This window comes from Passer montanus, unplaced genomic scaffold (assembly GCF_014805655.1).
Source record: "Passer montanus isolate IOZ18808 unplaced genomic scaffold, ASM1480565v1 scaffold2, whole genome shotgun sequence".
NCBI classification, from domain to species: domain Eukaryota; kingdom Metazoa; phylum Chordata; class Aves; order Passeriformes; family Passeridae; genus Passer; species Passer montanus.
Window position 1 is genome coordinate 29,424,232 of NW_024366591.1, and position 21,944 is coordinate 29,446,175.

The window sequence follows — 21,944 nt, forward strand, 5'->3', positions numbered from 1 at the left end:
GAGAGAGAAAACGAGACCTATTGAGGGTTTGGAAACCTGTTTAGAAGAAGAGCCTGGAATACAAAACTAGAAGGGGAAAGTGTTGAGATAGAGGGAAGAGGGGAGAAGTGATCCCTGGGAATATTAACAATAGATAAAAGAGCTGATGGGAAGACAGAAATTCTGTCAGCCAATACCACACCAATCTCTCAATTTTTAATTATTAAGGAAAGAGGTCAGTAAAATTCTATAGGATATTTTTTCCACCCTTTTGTACTAGAATAGTTATGGAAGGCAATAAATAAAAAGAAAGCAAGATGTTCTTGAAAAAAATATATTGATAGTGGTGTGATGGTTGATAAACATTGATGGTGTCTCTCATTGTCTGAGAGCAGGTGTTTTACTGACAGCTGTAACTGCCTTGATACCAGCAATCAAAATGCTCCATCTAAAACAGAAACTAAGAGCAGTCAATGCCCTTTCAAAGAGACCACATATATGTCCCAGCTTTGACCTGGAGAAATTGCCTAAAGGAATGAAAGGAGCCCAAGTTCCCAGACAAGAGACTATATAAAAAAGGGAAATCAACGTGTGTCAGATGTAATCTAGAGGCCTCTAAGAAATGAGCCTCTCAACAGCTCATCTGGCATGAAATAATAACAAATTGCAATCATCATGGTTTTGATATGGATCTGAGGTGTCAAAAGCACTAGCCCACACTTCCCAAACCACAGCCTCCTGAAAGACAGGCATTTAGAGGAGAAAGGGGCAGAGATGCAAAAAAACCCCAGTTGCTATATTTGAGAACACATTTAAACCAAGACAATATCCAGACAGATCGTCTCATGGTTTGATTTTCTGGTGTGGCAGTAAAGTTAGCTAGGCACTCTTAGGATGTTTAACATCCTAAAAATAATCAGGTCGTCCATTGCACTTAATGTACCGACAACAATTATCTCACTAAAATTATCTTAACATCTCTGAGCAAGCACACTGCAAGGGAAACTTCTAAGCTTTGGAATTTTCTTCTGCTGAAGAAAATCAGATTATTTTGTTCCTTATTAAAAAGTATTTTAATGCAAATATTTTGATAAAACTCTCCCCCTTAGTGTAATTTTATTCTGTTATAAAGGCATCATAACTGGTCACTGATCTGAATACGAGAGGCTGTTGACTTTGTCTCATTTATTCTACCACTTGTACTCCTTGCTAGATAAAGCAGAGTCATAAAAACTTCATTGCCTTGTGAAAAATTTAGACTTGTGCCAATCTTCTGCAATCTTATCCTCATATGAAGTTCACCAAACAGCAGGTTCAAGTCCCAGCTTGGAATATCTTTGCCTTGTCCAAAGGAACTTTATTATGCATCTTTTGTGGCCTCAATTCATCAGCACAAATGGCACACCAAGCCAGGGATGATCAGGGAAAGCTCCAATTACATTCAGCAGACAAACTTCATTGCTGCTATTCCCAACAGAAAACCATATTTAGTCAGCCTGATCTAAGACACAACAAATACCATAAAGTTATGGATTAATGTTTATAAAAAGCTGTTCTTGATGACTCAGAGAACTCAATGTCTATAAAGTAAAACACATGAACACAACCCTTTGAGGAAAAAAGAAAAAAAATGAAAAAGGAGAAAGTCTAGCACTTCCAAATGTGGTGTGGAGGACTAGTCATTTCTCTAGACAAGATGCCAAAATGCTACTGAGCAAGCCATGAATGTTCATGGTTTCCCTATACTGAAAAACAATCAGCACAGTGCAGGGAAAGCCTTCTACAAAAGTGCACACGTGAAGAAATAACCTGATTCAAGCACTGTTTAAAACAGATCTGACAAGCCTGTCTGAAACCTGTACCTTTGGTGTTGGTGTAAACCCCAAACCCCATGCTTTTGCTGGAGTAGCTGCTGACAGTAATGGTTTGCCCTGCAAGTACAAAAAAGAGCTCTGAAAAAATATTTTATTAAAGGAATATAATTTCTACTGTACTAGATGTGTGGTGTAGAAAGCAGTAAAATTCAAAACAAAACAAAGGAAGCTATTTAACAGAAAAATGCTTTCCAGCAGGAACAATACTATTTAACAAACACAGTACACGACTTTTAAATTAAAAGCTCTGCAAAGTGCTTCACACTGGTGTCACACAGATCAGTCCTCACTGTATCCCTGTGGAAAGTCATGCAGTGCTTTCCTCAACCACTGAAAAGAATTTCAAGCTGCTGCCTCTGCCATTGCAGCACACATCAGAATCTAAATAATTACTAAGCCTTCATTCAATTTCCCATGTGGGAATTGAGAATTAGCTTCTTAATTCCTGTTGAATAAGCCTTTGATTTTTTTAATATGCAGAAGCAAATTGTAAGTTAGAGGTCAAGTTTATTAGAGCTCTCTTTTTTCTTGTGTGGAAAACACACAATTTACCAGCACTTGAGAATTATAGGCACCATTTTTGGTGATCAGCAATACAGACAGTGCTCTTTAAAGCCAGGGTGCAAAGCTACCCCCACAAAACTTGAACCCTGTGCTCTAAGTCATGGAACACCACTGAGAATTTCAGGGGGATAGCCAAGAACCTGACTTAGAATGCAGAATTAACTGCACTCCCACTACAGGAATGCTTTTTGCAGGTGGATGGGTCAAGGACACGATTTTCAAGTCTTGCAAAGTTATCAGCACCTAGTTAATTTCTCTCTGAAATTGAAAGCAGGAATATTACCTTGTAAATCTTCTACAGTACTTCCTACAACAGGGTAGATTTGCCTCGGATAAGAAGGAGATTCTGAAGCATTAGCGGGGAAAGCCCCAAGGAAATTGCACACAATGACAAAGCCATGCTCCAAAATGGGACAGCCGCAGAGGAGGCTGCACACAACTCAGATGGATTTTAAGGTCAAAAGTAAGTAGGAGATACAGAAAGCAATTATACCACAGGTTTGTTACAAAATTTGGCCAACAGCAGAATGACAGAGAGCTTAGCTGGAGGGGAGTGGAAAAATAACTAGAAACAAGGCCGGCAATATTAATTGCCTAGTGTCTGGAAACAAATGTTGGAAGCATTTTGCTATGGGCAAAGATACTTGGACACAGCAAAGGATCCAAAAAGACTGTTGCAGTTTCATATAGCAGAAAGGACACTTAAACAAAGAAAAAGATGACAAACTGAAGTGTTTGTGCAGGCTTGGGAAGAGGAGGCTGGGTGGTGTGTGGCAGGTGGTTTGCTTGTTTAGATGTTATCAAAACTCAATTCATCCTGACATGTCCAAACTGATAGGAAGTGCAGCATGGACTAACATCAACATGAGGTTGTGAAGATTAGTTTAGGATGACTTTTAAAAATTGAAGTAGAAGTCTTTGTGTAGAGAAGAAAACACAAGATCTATAAAACAAGGAAACAAGAATGAGAGAATGTGGGGAACAAAGCCAACCCATACTTTGGAAAGTGAGAATAGCATAACAGTCAGAGAAGAGGAATCTGAAAATAATTCTGAAGGATACAAGGTGCAAAAGTTTAAGATGACAAATCTTTGTACCCAGGCTTTAGACTGTATAAAAGCTGGATTAGGTTGCTCAGAGTGGTCTGAAGAAATTGGTTTAGCCCTGTAAGAAATTATTTATATTAAGGAATCTTTAGTTTCAAAGAACAAATATCCAAACCAGGCAAACAAAGGATGGCTGAACTCTCTTAGTGTGGTGTTTGGCATAATTTCTATAGAGTGAGATGTGCCAGACTCTGAGGTTTCTTGCACAGAAGTAGCTCCCAGAGTCGAAGGTCACCAACAAGTCCTGTGATTATTTGGGAAGCCATAAGGTTACTTGTGCCAAGGCATACTGGGAATCCAGCTCCCCACTCCAGTCCTCCTACACTACAGTGTGCTCAGCACTATGTTCGAAGCAGCTGAAAAGGCTATTCCACTTGGTAAAAAGTGAGATCTTATCCTGAAAAATACACTCCTCTTTTCTTTTTTCTTTTTCCATTCTCTACATAGTAAGTAATGTGCTTCAGTAGTAAGCTAAATTTTAATGTTTGACATATATTTCTCATTTTCTACTTTATTTCAACTTTAAAATTATATCCTCCATCCTGTTTCATCATTGTTATTGGAGGTATACTACACAACTTTGGTCTTCCCATTTGCATGAATCTGGCAGACATCGATAAAAGGCAGCACTGCCAGCTAATAATTGTCTGATAACATATATTACAAGAAAATAAAGAGCACTTTCCCCCCATGTTACCCCAAACTGATTTTCCATCAGTTTCCATCAGTTTGATTGGGACTGTGACTGACTGCTAAAAAAAGTAATTGCAATTACTCACTCTTGAATTGAGTCAGTTGGCCTTGGTAGATCCAAGAGGTCATAGGATATGGTTCCTTCACAATATGATCTGCCACAATAGTGAATGGCACTCAAAATTCAGTTTTTGGTAATATTAATATACCATTAATTGTAATAAAAAGTTCACTTCTACATAGATGTAAGAAGAAATAAGGTGCTACAGCCCAACTTCAACCGAGAACACAGCAAACCTTTCTGGAGCCCTTTGAAGGCACTGCCTTGTTGTCTTAAGGCTACATGGAAAATAAGGCATGGTCTAAAGCAGAAAAAAAATCTCCAAAAAGGACGCATGTTTATCTCAAGTAATAATATAGCACTTCAGCAGCAGCAAAACCACCAAGACTTTTAAGACAGAAGTGTACAGACATTTACTTCACCCTAGTGTGAAAGTGACAACTCAAGCCACATCATCTTGTACCCAAGTAGAATGGGAAAATGGTCTACAAATGTGCAGACTTTTGTATATCAGGTTCATACTATTGCCTAAAACTTTTCAGTGCTGTATTTTACCTTACATATCCTGAATGATTTTAATTTAAATCTCCCCAGCAGTACGAGGTTCAAGACCAAGTGCTGGTGCCTACACTTTGACCACAACAATGGCCTTCAGCACTGCAGGCTGGGGGCAGAGTAGCTGGAAAACTGCCCAGCCCAAAAGGACCTGGGGGTGCTGGCTGGCAGCACTGAACACAAGCCAGAGTGTGGCCAAGGTGGCCAGGGGCATCCTGGCCTGGATCAGCAAGAGTGTGGCCAGTAGGATCAGGGCAGTGTTGTTCTCTTTTAGTTGACACTGGCAAGGCCACACCTCAAGTGCTGTGTCCAGCTCTGGGTCCCTCACTACAGGAAACACATGGAGGTGTCCAGAGAAGGACAACAGGGCTGGTGAAGAGTCTAGAGCACAAATCCTGTGAGCAGCAGCTGAGGGAGCTGGGGGTGTTTAGTCTGGAGAAAAGGAGGCTTAGGGCAGACCTTATCACTCTCTACAACTCCCTGAAAGGAGGGTGTAGCCAGGTGGGAATCAGTCTCTTCTCCCAGGCAACCAGTGATGAGGACACAGTCTGAAGCTGCACCAGGAGAGGCTAAGGTTGGACATTATAAGGAATTCCTTCATAGAAAGGATGACTAGACATTGGAATGGGCTGTCCAGGGAGGTGGTGGAGTCATCATCTCTGGAGGTGTTTAAGAAAACACTGGACACGGCACTTGGTGCCATGGTCTAGCACACACACAGTGGTGTTTGGACAAAGGTTGGACTGCAAGATCTCAGAGGTATTTTCCAGCCTAACTGATTCTGTGAGGCTGCTCAAACCAAAAACTAAATAGCAACAGACTCCTCAAGGTGCCATGACCAACAGAGTTACAGCTCTCCTCAGGTCTAGACATGAGGTATTGGAAGAGCCAAAGGTTTATTAGGTAGAGAAGACATTTTTTTTCCATATGCAAGCATTTGCTATCAAAGATATCAAACTGATTCTTCCTAGGTATTGAATACACTATCCTTTGAAAAGGAAAGGGGGAAAAGAAACACCAACTTTGTCTTTACCTTTCTTTCCCCTTTTTTTCCTTCCTTTGCAGTTAATTTCACAGACTGAAAGGGACTAAAAGTTGGCTAGTGGGTAATAGCACAGAAAAAGTTTAAGTGCTGATTTTCTGTCTAGAACAATTCAAGTTATCTCTCTAAAATTAAGGATTAATGGTGCCTGGCCATCAGGGTGAGAGAGCTTAGTTTCTAACGAATCCATAAATCCAAATTATTTTCCTGGATTACCTGAATTTCTCAAATGCATAGTTTGAACTGAATCACTTAAACTCCTGATTTAGAATTCCCCAAGACTAAAAATATCCTGTAAATTTTGAGACATTTTGATGCTTTAAAATAAGTTTAAATGCCCCAAATATGCACTAAGACTTTGGTCCTCATTCTTTTTATGTGAGCCCAGGCACTAGCAAAACAGAGGCTTGCATTTAGTGAAGTTTTTTCAAGAAGGGGAAAAAAACAAACAAACATCCCCCATCCTCACAAAAAGAATATAAAAAACAACAAAATAATCATTCTATTAAGTCTCTGGTCTCTGAGACAGGCTACTGAAGCTACTGGTAAGAAAGGAAGAAAAAGAACAAGACTAGTACAAGAAATAACCTTCACATTTCAAGCCCCAAGGTCAAATGTGACAGATGCTACTGATTCCTTCATATATTTTCCTTGACATCTATCAATGCAATCAATCTTAAGTGAAGTTGTAGATGCCAGAAAGGGAATAGCCTATTATGATTTGCAGCAGCCTTCGGAACCAGGTGAACTTTCTCTGTTTGAAGTGCTCTGTGCACCAGTATTCATACACCTACTGAAGTACTGCCTATATGAAGTATTAGTGTTTTATGACTTCCTTTCTCATGCATGCATGTTCACATTTCATGTTTTATTTAAGAAACACCTTCAACTTCACATACTTACACAAAAGTCTTCAGATCAATCTCAAGCTTGGTGATGAGGGAGGTCAACAATAAAAGACCACATTGAAATTAAGTGTCATTTGCTACGTTTTTATAAAAAGTTTGATTGATATATAGTATATAATACTGCAGCTCACCATTAATAGTGCAAGTAGAGGTGTTAAGTAATAATGGTAATTAAAATAAACATGATAAATTTGTCCTTGCCCAATTCTAATTTCTCCCAAACACACAGATCAAAATGAATGAAAATCAATCCTTTATTACAAACTCTAACTTTGCTGACAAGATTTCCTTGATTTCCTTTGTGTTCTCCCCACTCTACTAAGCACACTTAAAACCTTACTTGCTTCATAATTATGAATGTAACACATGGGAAAAAAAAGATGAGAGGTGAAATTAAATCATTGGGCACAACGACAGTCTGACAAGCACCCAGAAGTCAACATTCAAACTGTGGCAGCAATTCTGCTTTGCTAAATTACCAATATGCAACATAAACATACTTGATGTCTTCTCACCTACCGAAATAGAAAATGGGAACCCCATTAAATAGCAAGAAAGGATTGCATACAGCACCATGGGAACAGAAAAATAGCAAAAGATTGTAGCCACATTTGGTGTCATTTGAGATAAATCAGAGAGTGCTGTGCTCCATGGCAGGAATTATAACAACTCTTTTGCCATTACAAAGGATCAATAGCCGTGCTCTGCTTCTCTCCCTGTATCATCTGCGGGTGCTTGTAAAACCCAGCAGAACTGCAAGAGATGTCAGAAGAGACTAACCACATCAAAAACATCCACAGACTCACAGCAGCCAGAAACACTGCCATGCAACAAAACTAACTCTGATAGAACACAGTGATGTATTGTTCCCCACAGAGGAGTCCTACTGATTGTTTAGGAGTTAAGTTAGGAAGGTCTAACCAAAGGTGCTCCAAAATCCACATGTTAAACTGGAGTAAGACCTTATTAACTCTTTAAAGACAATGATAATTTCAAAAAGTATACAATTCTGCTGGTGATAAACAAGGACATAGTTACCTTCTGAGTAGGAAGCTTTCTTGTAAATATTGTATATAAAGTTATGGCTGTATTTGGCAGAGTTTCTGTGTACCACAAAAATCCCTTTGCCAGCCTCTGGTGTTCATCCCTCAGAAACCATTCCCAGCCATCACCTCTGCCATTCTGCTCCTGGTGTGTGCTCCATTGCCCCACCCTACTGCAGTGTGATGCTCAGCCACCTTTCTTCCTGCGTGCAATACATCAGCTGCAGGGAAATATGTCAGCTAAGAAAACAAAACAAACAGGTGTCTTCCAAACAACCATTTTTGTAACCCCTCTGGCTTATTATGGAACTCATACAACTCTAGTTCACAGGTTTGTTTTTTCCTAAAGAATGAAACCAGAGGAGCAAACAGAAAATCCATAGTTCTGCTTTGAGTCTTCATGCATAATCACACCCAGTAATTTACACACAAAGACAACATGGGTGAGCTCTGGCAAGAAATAAATACTTGGGGCCCATGCTGTATTTACCTAATACAATTTCATAGCTTTACCTATATTCTACTTAAAATCAGCCTCTAGTGCTGTCATCCAAAACCTTGGCTTGCCTGGTTTCCCCCTGAATGAAATAGTAATACCTGACAGCATCTGCTTTTTTCTCTTGTAAATGTAGATGAACTGTGAAGACCTTGTAAGATATTAATAGATGTAATTTGGGTTATACAATTTAAAAAGGCGGAAAAAAAGGGAAAGAAGATATTAGTGCTGTGCATAGTTCAAGATCTGAGAAAATCCACCTTGGAATTAACTTATTGCTTTATCATCCTTAATATGCATTTTTTTCAATAAAACAGATTCTTCCTGCTATGAGCTTGATCTCAGGCAATGGCATGGACTCACTACTGCACATACAAAGTCACACACTTCACACCTCTGGTTTGCAAAGCAATATATAAAGCACATAGAAGCAAAGAAGTGTCAGCTGTGAAACTTTAAAGTGTTTTTATTTCTAGCACAGACTCATCATTGGGGAATTCAATTACTTTGTGCCTAGAGCTAAAATCCTTATAGAATTTTAGAAATTATTTGGTTATAACATGGTCAAAGAACTCATTATAAAAGAACACAATTGTTTGCAATTTCCAAGACAAAATAAAATATTGAACAGAACAGATTTCCACTGTAGGATTACTAGTTCATTTAAGAACTCCATTGAATTATTCTTGACTTTCGATCAACTATACTGGATTCCTATTTAAAGGAAAAAAGATGCTTTAAAAAGTGAGATTTACATGTTTTGTTATCAGAGCTGGAATAGCTAATATTATCCCTCCAAACAAAGGAGGGCACTCAAATTCTGGAATGAAGACTCAGGGCAAATGGTGACAAATTGCTACCTTCTCATCTGTGGCTGTGAGAAGCTATTTAACCATCCCCATGTGACATTTATGTGGGCACAGTAGCAGAGTTTTTCTGCACTGCTGAGCTGAGAGGAAAGTTACTGCCTCTTGCAGTGAAGGGACAGGACCAAAGGAGGAGGGGAAAATGAACCAGCTGGTGGCTCCAACTGGAGTTTTCCAGCACGTGGAGTACCAAGGAGTCAGACATACAAACCCATGAAAGCCACAGGCACATCCTTAGCCCTCCACACCCCACAGAGATGCTGCTGGGGAGCAAGCTGCACTTCTGGCAAGCATATGGGACAGTCAAGCTATAACCAAAGCCACCTTCTGCAAAAGCACAAACCCTCTTTACTGTGGTGACGATCTCCATCTGCAACACACAGCTGAGTCATCCATGCTATCCCCAGCAGATGGCAAAGGCAGGAATTTGTTACTGTACTTAAAGCAATCTTTGCCTTCCCTCCAAGGCTCCTTACATTTGGCACTTGCCTGTGCTCCCAGGGAGTTCTGCCCACCCACAGATCCGAGCCACAGCTCCTCCATGCTGAGCGTTTTACACACAGCAATATTCCCTGGGAGTGCCAAGGAGCAGAGGCAGTGCCAACGCAGGAGGCACTTTGCACAAAGCATGTTTATTAGCTGTGACACAGAACACAGCATTTGCAAAGAGCTAAGGAAGAAGACAGCTGCTGTGGCTCCTCTAATTACCTCTCCCCAGACATCAACAGCAATTTACAATTTGGATGATGTTGCTGGAACTAAGTATGATCTAGATCCACACACAAGCTCTCCTCCTCACTTTTATAGGCCATGTGTTATATGAGAATTACAACTATTCAAACTGTTTCTATGAGTTAGGTTATCTCCTGCAAGGCTTTTTATTGCACATTCTCCTTTTGCTACTGGAAGATACAGAATTTGCTGTAGACAGTAATCAGATAATCACATCTTGTTACGAGGACAAGCCAGCAGGATTTGCTATTAGCAGCTCTCTAATCTATCACATCAAAACAAAGAACATTTGAGATGTTTGGTAAAAATTATGCTTCTTAACACATTTCACAACAAAGGTAAGAAATAAAAATTTTAAATAGTTGGTATATAGAGCAGGTAGAACATTAGCCTCACATATATCCAAATTAAATTCCGAGTTACTCTACTCCTACAGCATCTTGAAATATTTACTGTGTTCATCTCCTGCTGTTTTGCTGCTAACAAAAATTTAAAAGAATACACAGGAAGTCTGACAAATTAAAACATCATCAAGATTAACTGCACAAAGAGGATAAAACATTTCAAACAGTTGCACCCTTGAAAGATCAAAAGCTTTCCTCCCCTGCCAGTAGTTCTGAACAGCTTTATGGGCAAAAAAAAACCAGAAGTGAAGACAAAACTGAAAATGTATGCAGGCACATGAAACTGCAGAGACTCAGTAGATATTCTAAGCCCAATGGTATACGTGGGTTAAGAAGTAGTAAAAAGCAATCACAGAGAGAGAATTAGAACAGAAAAGCTTCAACCTGAGGATGAGAATCCACACTCTATCTGTACATGCATGCACTGGGAATAAATGTGGTGTTGATTTAGAGACTCAATTACCTGGATCAGGAAGTTTGCTAATGCTTTGTATAATAAAATAAGCACCAACCTCTACCTTCTATGACATTTTAGACCCATGCAAGACAAGCATCTCCTCAGTGGCATGTCCTGCTCCCCTCAGATGAGCAGCATGCATTTTGTGGCTCTACTGCTACACAATCGAGTGATTTTTCTCAGTTGAAGCTGGGAGTCAAACGAGGGGATGAGACTCACCCGTGTTTCTCTGGCCTCTCCTCTGACAGGGTTTCGCTGCTGCTCTCATCAATGGGATGGACACGAGCAATGTATTCTCCACTCTGCTGGTAAAACTTGTACACAGCCACTTGAACTACACATTGGTCGCTGTTGCTCCTCAGCCAAGGGCTCAGGATGGTGGGGCTCGGCCTCTCTGATGCATTGAGAAACAGAAAAGAACCTGGAACAGAGGATGCAACAAGAAAGATTTAACAATTAGAAAAACCCCAGGGCCTCCTAGATTACAGATGAATACTTTCAAGTTTTGTCTCAGCTAATTCTGCAGCCCTTCCATACCTCACAGTCAAAGACTGTATTTGCCAATTAGTTTGGAAAGCTTGCCCATTTTGTATTAAACCTATTAAGATTAAAGCAACATTTCAACTCGCCTCTGAATGGTTCAAAACAAATATTATATTTAGATTTAACTCCCAGAAGAAAAAAGCCCACACAGGTGATTAAGGAGTTTTAGCTTTAGATTCTTGTCTGCAACCTCTCAGATCTGGTTCAGACCCAAATATATTAGCATTGGTCCTGTTGGATCCTGATTTGACAGCTCTGGTATATACATATTTATTTATAATACTTTATACTGTACCAGGTCCTTTCATCCAAATAAAGAACACAAATTCAATAGCTTTTCTTATGCTCTTCTACAAACAGAAGACTGCAGCAGTTTTAAGTCTAATATTGGAGACAGGATAAAGGTCTGATACAGTTTCATTTCTTCAGCAATTCATTCTAATGTATTAATTTTATATGCAGCTAATCCACATTAAACATTTCATTATTATCCACTACATTGACTCCCTCGGCCTAATTCTATTTCAATACAATCTGAGGCTTATCCAGTGGGACAGAGGTAATGTATTTTCATCCCATTGCTGCTCATTTCAGGTGAGTCAAATGACTCCCTTTCGGCACCTGACTAATTTATCAATTTGTCCACAGAACAAGCACGCTGGGGCCTGTAGCTGGCAAACGAAAGGGACCAACCCTTGAAGCAAGAAAAAGTATGATATTCCACAAATTCTAGCAAGACTGGTCAGGTAATGAAATCTCATTGTCTTGATTACCTGGAGCATCCATTAATACAGCCTATCTGTTAATACTGAAAACATGCAGGTCTGATGAAGAGTTATTTCATTGAGAGAGAAATTAAGGCTCAACAGGGCTGTAATTGAAGCTTATTTTTGAATGTGCATGAATTTTAGCCAGAGCAGAAGCTTGTTTTTGAAAAAGCCAAGGCTGCAGCTTCAGAGAAATGATCTCCCACATCACTGAGCATGGCTCATATGATGTCCAGGGTGTCTAAGAAATACTGTTGAGAAGTTACAAATGAATCCTTCTCCTTTTCACCTCAGTGGGCAAGCTCTGGAGCAGGAGGTGCAAAGCAGCCACTCTGAGCTCCTGGAGCAGTTCACCTCCTTCCATGAGGCATTTGGTGAATTGCCCTTACTTGATTGTCCTCAATTCTCTCCACTGAACAGAGAGCCAAGAGCTCGGATTTTAACAGCTGACAGTCAGGTGCTGGTTTAGAACATGGGAACTGCACTTGTGTTCACAGATGTCCCCCCCAAAAAAGTCTGATTTGGAAAATCATCTCAGGTCACAAAAAGAGCAATAATGGAAGGGCTACAAATGAAAACTCAGTTCCTATCAAACACCATTTGCCTCACATACACACATTTATCATAAACAGCATTTTTGATATATTTGTCAAAAGCTATGTTCTTGACATTTACACCACATTAATGACATCTAAAACTAGAAAACATCTGTACTGAAAGAAACGTGAAGAAATATATAAAGTACAGCCTGCTCAGATGTCAAGATTTTCAAACATATGAGAGTGAAATGCAGTCACAGCTATTTTTTTCTTGATAACAAGATTCCTATGTCTAAATAGTAGTCTTTAATACAGTTGCTAATGGAATTGTTTGATGAATTTAAACAAAGTTTTTGTCAGTCATTTTTGTTGGTCAGTAAAAGAGAAAAAACCCAACAACACAAAATCCAGCTACATGTATCATCCTTCCCTGTCTCTCCCTTTTGTTGCCAACAAAAGAGAATTAGAGCAGTAAATCTTGTGGCTTTAATTTTACCATCCCCATAAGAACAATGAAATCTCTGACATGAAAGGGAGCAAAGAGATTTCTGCTGGTGGCAGAAAGACACTAAGTGTTGCAATAATTGCTGATGGTAACTTGCCAGGTGCAAGAGCCATTTGCACATCTTACTGCCTTGCAACAGGGAGTCAGATTTTAAAAATAACAAACAAAGGCAGCTCTCATTCCTTCTTTTCTTGCAGTAGTTCTAAATGAAGGGAGCTGCCAAGGATAGTTCCCCTTATGCCCTGACTTGAGGTCAGGTTTGAAACATCAATGAAGTCCAGTAGTAGGCCAGGGTGGCTGCTGCAGCAAATTTGTGAGTCACAAATCTCCTTTGTTCTGACTTCTTTATTTCTACTCTCTGTCTGCAGGGCTCACACTGTGCAGTTGCAGCTTATTACTCATCACATGGCCAGTTGTACCTGCTGGTTTATATTGCTAAAAGGAGTACAATTTTGCCATGGTGGGCTTACCCCAGCACACTCTGCCAGGATGCTGTTCCCAGGAGGAACAGCCCCACAGCAGCTGCTGTCAAGTGGTGCCTAGGAAATCACTGCAGAGGGCACAGCTCCACAGTGGATTACACTGTGCTGGCCTCACCACTCTTGTCAGAAATGTCCTCCCAGTGCATACTTTTGGGGCAATCACCTATCTGGGCAAATACTAGAGCTGTAAGAGATTGTATTTTTCATAATACATACATGTTTATTTTATTTTAAAAGAGGAGAGAACAAACACAAATTTATTCTTGTTTTTGAAAGCTCAGCTACCTCATGGGTGACTTCCTTGTCTGCAGCAGTATTCTTCTCCTCTTATTGCTCTTTTAGTTTGTAAGTGCCAAGTAAGGACTATCAGAACATCACTTAGCTCTGGTGTTATGGGAACAGTTTCCCAAGTTGAAATGGGGGTACTTACTCTAATTCCAGAAAGATGTTCTTATACAGCAGAATTTGAAGATTCTGGGATTAAGCCATGGCACACAGAAAGGAATAATTAATGAATCTGATGTGTGAAATGATAAATTTTGAACACAAATCCCTATGCTTTCCCCTTCCCTCAAAAGCACAATCTCTCAGGCACTGCCTGACACTGTTCCCTGAGATGCTCCCCCAGTATGACCACCCAGCCTAGAGACTGCTACTTAGAGTTAAGGGATTGCCTGGAGTTCGATTCCTCATACCTGCCAAGGGATACAAGAACATTCTATTTCACAGCAAGAGAATTTCTCAGCAAAACTGTGGTATTTTTGGGGTCTCTGGATAGAGGAGGAAGGAATGAATCTGACCCCTTGTTCTTAGAAGGCTAATTTATTATTTTATGTTATATATAATATTAAAGAATGTTATACTAAACTATACTAAAGAATAGAGAAAGGATACAGACAGAAAGGTTAGAAAGAATGATAATGAAAACTCATGACCCCTTCCAGAGTCCCAACACAGCTGGACAGTGATTGGTCATTAAGTAAAAACAATTCACATGAAACTAATCAAACATGCACCTGTTGGTAAACAATCTCCAGACCACATTCCAAAGCAGCAAAACACAGGAGAAGCAAAATGAGACAATTTTTGTTTTCATTTTTCTCTGAGGTTTCTCAGCTTCCCAGGAAAAGAAATCCTGGTGATGGGATTTTTCAGAAAATATGATGGTGATACAAAACCAGAAGCTACCTGTTCACCTGTATTTCCCCACAGCAGGAATTCCATATTGCATACTTTGAGATCATTCTGTAGACTGTATGACTCCAAGGCTCCAGCCAGAATTTCCTTGCTGTTATTTTCTCCTACTGGCTTGCAGCTCTAATAAGACTCTTGGGATCCCCCTGGGTGAATAGCTAGAAAAAGCACTGTAGCTTCCACCAAACTTCTGCTGCTACTTAGATACCAGGGGACATAAGCTGAGATGAAAGGTGCCATCATGGTTCAGGCTGCCAGTGTGACATCCTGCTGCTCAGGACTCTGGAGGGTCTGTTATTTATCACAAAGATCTTCACCAATGAGTCATTGCAGGACTCTTTGGCTACAGGTTTTAAATTGGACCCTAGCTGCACAATGTGATGCTAATGTTGAAGAGATGCAGTTAAAATAATTAAATTGTAACTAGATATACACCCACAGACTCAGGCACTTAGCACAGTCCTGAGCTCATTCATCACCATCAGACAGAACCCAGGGTATGCAGAGGGAACTGCAGTCAGTATTTTGCCCCCAATATGCCCATGTTTGTGTTATATGACAGAGAAACTACTAGCTGATACTGCTCCGTGGTGTTCCAGAAAGTGCTGGTCTAAATGGAAATACTTTATTTTTCATATTCCCTCTAAACACGCACATACTGTGTGACAAACCTAGCAATAATATTCAGCTTCTAATGACAATTTTTCCCTGCCTTTTAAATAGCTGCAGTCATAAGGCAGTGGTGTTACTCATTCTCATATGTTGTGTCTGATAACATCTCTGGCAACTTGCTGTCACTTCAGACAAACACACATGAAAAGATATTTATGCTTTAAGCACAGTAGATTATTGCAGTTGACATAAAAGGAATATTACAAGACAAATTAATATATCCTGCACGAAAAATTGCTGTTGATCCTTTGGAAACTTGTTTACAACATTTTAACATTCATGTCACACAAAGGGAAGGATGGTTTATCAGCTTAGTAGCAAGATGTTTTTGAGGTGATGAAGACAGCTTCAAGTTGTGCTGTTCAGGACTAATGAGGTAACAGATTATTTATAAACAACAAAACTGATGTTAAAGTACTATGCAGCCAGAGACACTCTATGAACAAAGCATGAAAAAGTTTTCAAAGGAAGAAATACAAACTGGTAAGCCTACTACTTAAACCCACATCAGCAACAAAGCCCATTCCCACAATCTCTGGTCCAACATCTTATCTGATGTGGATGCACAAACCACCTGAAACTCATGCCAGGGAAGGCTGAAGCAACCCTGAGGTGCTCTCAACACAGAGCCATTCCTTTGGCCCTAGGAAGTGGGTAAGCTCGAAATCCTATTGCAAGCCCTTTGAACAGCTGGTCATCTGGCAGCTACCCAACAGCTTGGAATGCACCCTGCTAACTGCTCATGTCCTAAATCCTTCCTGGTCAATCTTGGGGAAAAGCACAAACAAAGCCGGGTCAGGCTCTTCTGCTCAACACCCTCATGATGTCAGTGCAACCCCATTGCATCCTTGGACCTTTCTGAGCCAGCAGCCCTGGAAAGATGGATGCAGCCCAAAAAGACAGCAGCCTGAGAAGTCACATTGGGAAATAGGGGCCCTCAAAGTTTTCACCCGAGAAAATAGCAAACAGCTCTTCTGGGACAATACACTGAGGCAATTCTTCAGCTTGCAGCTGAGGTCTAGGACTTTTAGCATGTGATGAGGCTGACCTATTAAAGAGCAGCTCTGTGGAGAAGGACCAGGGACTCTCAGTGAGTGACAGGTTGAGTGTGAGCCAGCAGCATGTCCTCACAGCCACAAGGGCCAGTGGGATCCTGGAACACACTGGGAAGAGTGTGGCCAGCAGGGCAATGGAGCTTATCCTGCCCCTCTACTTGGCTTTAGTGAGGCCACATCTGCAGTCCTGTGTCCAGTTCTGGGCTCCTTAGTGCAAGACAGACACAGAGCTGCTGGAGAGGGTCCGACAGAGGCCACAAAGATTATCAGGGGTTTCTCTCTCATGTGAGAAGAGACTGCAGGATCTGGGCCTGTTTATTGTGGAGAAGAAGATACTGAGGGGATCTCATCAATGCATGTAAATAGTTCAAGACGTCAAGGGGATGGTGCCAGGATCTTTTCAGTGGTGCCCAGCAACAGGACGAGGAGCAGTGTCTGTAAACTGAAACACGAGAAGTTCCACCTCAGCATGAGGAGGAATTTCTTTACACTGAGGGTGGCAGAGCCCTGGCACAGCTGCCCAGGGAGGCTGTGCAGTCTCCCTCCCTGGAGACATCCAGACCCCACCTGGACACGCTCCTGTGTCACTGCTCCAGGTGACCCTGCCCTGGCAGGGGCTTGGAATGGATGCTCTCCTGAGATCTCTTCCAACCCTAACAACTCTGTGATTCTGTGAAAAGCAAGACTCAAAATACAGCTAGGCTGACTTAATCTGAGCACACTTATAAAGCAGCAATTTAACAATCTTTGCAAAACTGATAGATTGTTATTCTGAACATAAACTCCATCTTCCTACTAAAAGGATTTTATTACCTTTCACGTACAAGTTCAATACTCTTCCAGATTAAATTAGAGCTGTAAAAACTATTAACAGTCAACGTCTGTTGGGGACTGTACAGTAGAAAAAAATTATTTAAATCAAGTTTTATAGTCTTTAGAGATGCTGACTGGAGAGAACATTTCCACTAGTATCACAAAACATCCCACAGAGCTGGTCTCTGCATTCTTCATTTCACACTTGACTTTCAAATAAACTATTCAAGCAAAACTCGTAGCAGGAGCTCAATAGTTGGCAAAAGCCATGAAAGAACTGGGCACTACCTGAGTGACAACATTAAAGAAAAGATTCTGTTATGCTTTTTCTGGGCTTATATACACAGATTTTCTAATTGCCTCATCAAGGCTCCAAAATGTGCTGAATGCGAAGAATGTGAATGGTCTCCAGTGCTGAGTGCAACGTGACTGCATAAGCACCGGAAGATTTGCAACCTGCTACACTTGCATTTGACTTAAAATTCATGGAGGTAACGGCCTTTGAATTATTACAAAATTTGGAGCTGAACAATTCTTAACCATCTAATTATGGTAATTGGATGATATCTTACCTCTTTGGGAGTCGATCAGAGCTCCTGCCATTAGCTGAAATAGAACGGGGATTTTACTTCTAATACCGAGCAGGAGTGTGAGCACGTTTCTCTGGATGATGCAAGAGCAATTCAGAAGCTCTAATGAATTCATACTAACTCTGGTGGGCATGTCATACATTTTACAAATGGACAAGTTAGGGCAGACATTAAACAACTGCAAACAGCATGCAGCCAAGATTGGTATCAGAGCTGAGATCTGCAAGTCAAAACTCTTTAAAAATGACCTTCTATTTCAAGTATTTTTCATTTCCCAAATATAAAGACGAAGGCCAATAATCCATCAAAGCAAAATAAAGTAAAATTTTGTCCTGTTACTAAGGCATCAAGCAAATTTGATTTGCCCCTTATGATGTCTCTTAAATTCAATGGCTTCACTCATATAAAACCTTGTCGCTCAAACAACCAGCATTCACTGCCACCCTTGGGAACTGCAGCAGTGTTATAGAAATGTGACTTGAAGTTAGGAAAGACAGGAGTCCTTCATTTTCTCACACTCCAGCCCCAGAAAATTTCTTTATTGTTTTAACTATTCTCTTGGAAGCAACCTTGAAGCCTTACGCACAGAGGGAGGAGTCTCTTAGCAGTGACCTTCACACAATTCTTTCACAGATTTCCCCTGTCACTTCCCTATGCCCAGGTGCAGTGCATGAGCTGCAGTCCAAGTGAATACCCTTTAAAGATTTGTTACTATTTATCAGCTTAAACTCCAATAATCCTTAGCATAGTTATATGGAAAAACTGGAGCTCATCACAGTACTCTTTAGACAGACAACAATAAAATACGTTTTTCTCACAAAGCAGTTTAGATCCAGTTTTTCAAAAGAAAAGTCAGATGGAAGAATAAAACAATTAAAAGCTCCAAGTATTGCCTTCTGTAACAGGAGCTATAGCCAGATGCTGTTACAGCCCAATTCCTAAATGACTCAGCAACGTTTGCTCCCAGCTAAAAAGCACTGAACTGAAAAAAAGTAGTCAGTTAATTAAAAACTTAAAATTCAATGCTGAAATTAAAATCTTTCCTTGAGAATGACAGAAGAGTCTTTAAATAATTCTACCTTGCACAGCTGATTAACCAACATGCATCTCCTCTTTTGCTGCTGACAGAGGAAAACAGCAAGTTGCTTTTGAGATGCCTGTTCTGAGACATGAGGATGGGAGAATTTTCTGTCATCATGAGCAAGACAGACCTAAAGGGAAAGCTAAGAGGAAGCTGGTCCTGTCAGTAAAAACAGAGAGGCAGAATGCCTGTTCAGGAGCTCAGTGTGTGCAGTAGTTAAGGGAAGGGTGTGAAAGGAAGCCTAGTGCTGTGCCTCTAGTTTCTGTTTTGCCCTCGAGTGTGCTTATTTGATTACACTCAGGAGACTGGAAGCTTAAAAATTAAGAAGTTCAGCAATACTATGATGCACAAATGCCTGAATAGAAATGTGCCTGGAACAGAATTGCAGCCATTCAGTTCAGTGATGTCAGGAAAACCGTTAAACAAGTAGTTAGTACTGCAGGTTAGTCCTCTGAAGAAATAGAAAGCCACAAGAGAAGGCACCTAATTAGATCTCTGTGGTGTAGCACTCCTCCTTCTGCATTTTCTGTCAGGATTAAACTCATCGCACAGAAGCTGCCATTATGTCAGCTTTAAGTGCACAAGAGTCATAACTCAGACCATTGGAGAACTATGACATTGGTCCACAGATAACATAAATAAGATAAATCATGACAGGATGATGCATTTTAATGCCTCATACATTTCAGTTTGTTCTTGTCATCATCTTCTCCACATACATGCATGTACATCCATGCACACAGTGCCAGGAGTCTATTAGCTGGCCAGCTGTCATTGTAAGTAGTGGGAAATGTGATGATCCTATCCAGAGCTTGTTAAATGCCTCATAGCATAAAGCATCTGTCACCAAATCCCTGCTCATCCGAAGGTTCAGCCATCCTTCCTCCATCTCTAGTCCAAACCACTTCCATCCACCTGCCTGTCAGTGACTCAGGTATCACTCTGCATGCCAGTTTTTTTTGGCAGACCCCTTTTCACTCACCTTTTAGCCCTAGAGCTTCCTCATGCTTCCTGTGCTTTCTTAAGTCATCATTGTAGGGATGAAAAGGGAGGAAGGTGCCTTAGCACACCAGTTAGAGGATGGAAAGAAATGCAGATGGCAGAAACCTTTTGAGGACCCTGTGCTCTACTATGAAAGCTGTCCTGGCTGCTGGTTTTCCTTCTGCTCACTCAAAAACCCCACTTGAATGTCAAGTGTAAGAAAAAAGCAAGCTTCACCAACATACCAGTTGTCAATGACCAGACAAGTGAGGGGACAATGATCTTTTCCCTAGGTCTGATACTGAGCTAGATTTTCTCTATAGAAATGTTGATAGACATGCTGAAAAATGCTGAGGCAATCAATGACAGAAGAGGATTCCACCAGTTTACACAGTTTCTGTTCCCTGGGCCTCTGATAACTTTTGTATTCTCCAACAACACAGTTAAACTTCACACTTAGCATTTTAGAAACAAAACACTGCAGAAAAATTAAATTATTTAACTTCAGGATGCTAAAAAATGCCTTTTCCAAATTGGAAAAGACAATACAAAAGTGAGGGGCTTGCCTCAATGTGGTAAAATCAGGCATCACACAGAATTAGTAATTGGAAAAGACAATACAAAAGTGAGGGGCTTGCCTCATAATGTGGTAAAATCGGGCATCACACAGAATTAGCAGTCTAAACTGCTCACTTGCCAACAATCTTATTTATAATGGCAACATATATTTGAAAGGGCTAGTTTCATCTGCTTCTTTCTGTTAATTCTTTAATTAAACTCTACCTAATCTGCCTTTCCTGTGAAATAAAACAGATGCTTCTTTCTATTCTGGAAACATGTGAAGGAGGGACTGTGGTTCAGGTGAAGGTTACATGTCCTGGTGGGATGAGATCTCATTAGACTGGACTCCAGCTGTGTGTTCTTGGTTCTGGCCTCTCAAAGACCTTCCAGCACAAAGAAGAAAACAGCCTATCCACTGCTGTCACTGTTTTAAAATGGGATCACTGAACCAGAGGAACTGGAAGGTCCTTCCATAGGTCTCTGCCCAATGTCCTTGTCCTGCCCTCAGCGGAACCATCACCAACACTAGGTGAGGGCAGTTACAACTTCACCCTCAAAAGCCTCCAGGCATGGAGATTTGCCAGCTTCTCTGGGCAACCTGCTCCAGCACTGCACCCTGCTCCTGGTCAATCTGGGAAATCCAACCTGGACCTCCCAAATGAGAAGTTGCTACCACCGCCTATTGTATCCTCTGCCATGGTGTAAAAGTATTTGGCTTTACCTTCTGTGTGTCTCTCTGCTGGGTGGTTGTAGCCCCCTCCAGCTCACCTCTCAGACCCCTCTTCCCAGGCTAAGCAAGCCCAGCTCCCTCCAGCTCTCTGAGGGGTACATCCTGCAGACCCTGAACACACAGCAGCCCCACTGGGCCCTGCCTGTTTCCCCACATCCCCCTTGACCTGGGAAGGGGAGCCAAGGCCAGACACAGCAATGCAGATGTGGCCTCACCACCACTGACCAGTCCAGCATAAATAACTTCTCACATCTGGATGTCTTCCTCCTATCTTATTTTGGATGGCTGCCCTACCCTATTTGTTACAGGTCCCTCCACAACCTGCAGGTCTTCTTCAGCAGGACTACTCAAGGTCACCACTTCACAGCCTGGGGAATAGGATACTGCACCAGCAAATCCTGGTGCAAGAGCAGAGCTTATTACTTCTGATGGCTTCACAAGGCTCCTGTTAAGCTATTCTTCAAGTTTGCCAAGACCCCTCTGGAGCAAAGTTTTGCCATTCACTGCATCAGCAGAATGTCTTCTCCTTTCAGTGGAAGATCACCTACAGATTTGACCAGTGTCTCATTTGCTAGGTCATGGCTGAGAATACTGAGCACTACCAAGCCCCAGTTCTGACTCTACCAATCCATGCTGCCCTTTCCTTGAACC

At 41.0% G+C, this 21,944-nt stretch overlaps 1 protein-coding gene across 1 annotated transcript in view; it reads right to left on the reverse strand.

The window, feature by feature from the left end:
* ALK (ALK receptor tyrosine kinase) overlaps nucleotides 1–21,944 on the reverse strand; it is a 226,155-nt gene that overhangs the window by 154,989 nt on the left and 49,222 nt on the right. The window contains exon 3 of the mRNA XM_039707697.1: nucleotides 11,000–11,201. Within this exon, the coding sequence (XP_039563631.1) occupies nucleotides 11,000–11,201 (202 nt within the window). The remainder of the gene's footprint in view (nucleotides 1–10,999; nucleotides 11,202–21,944) is intronic.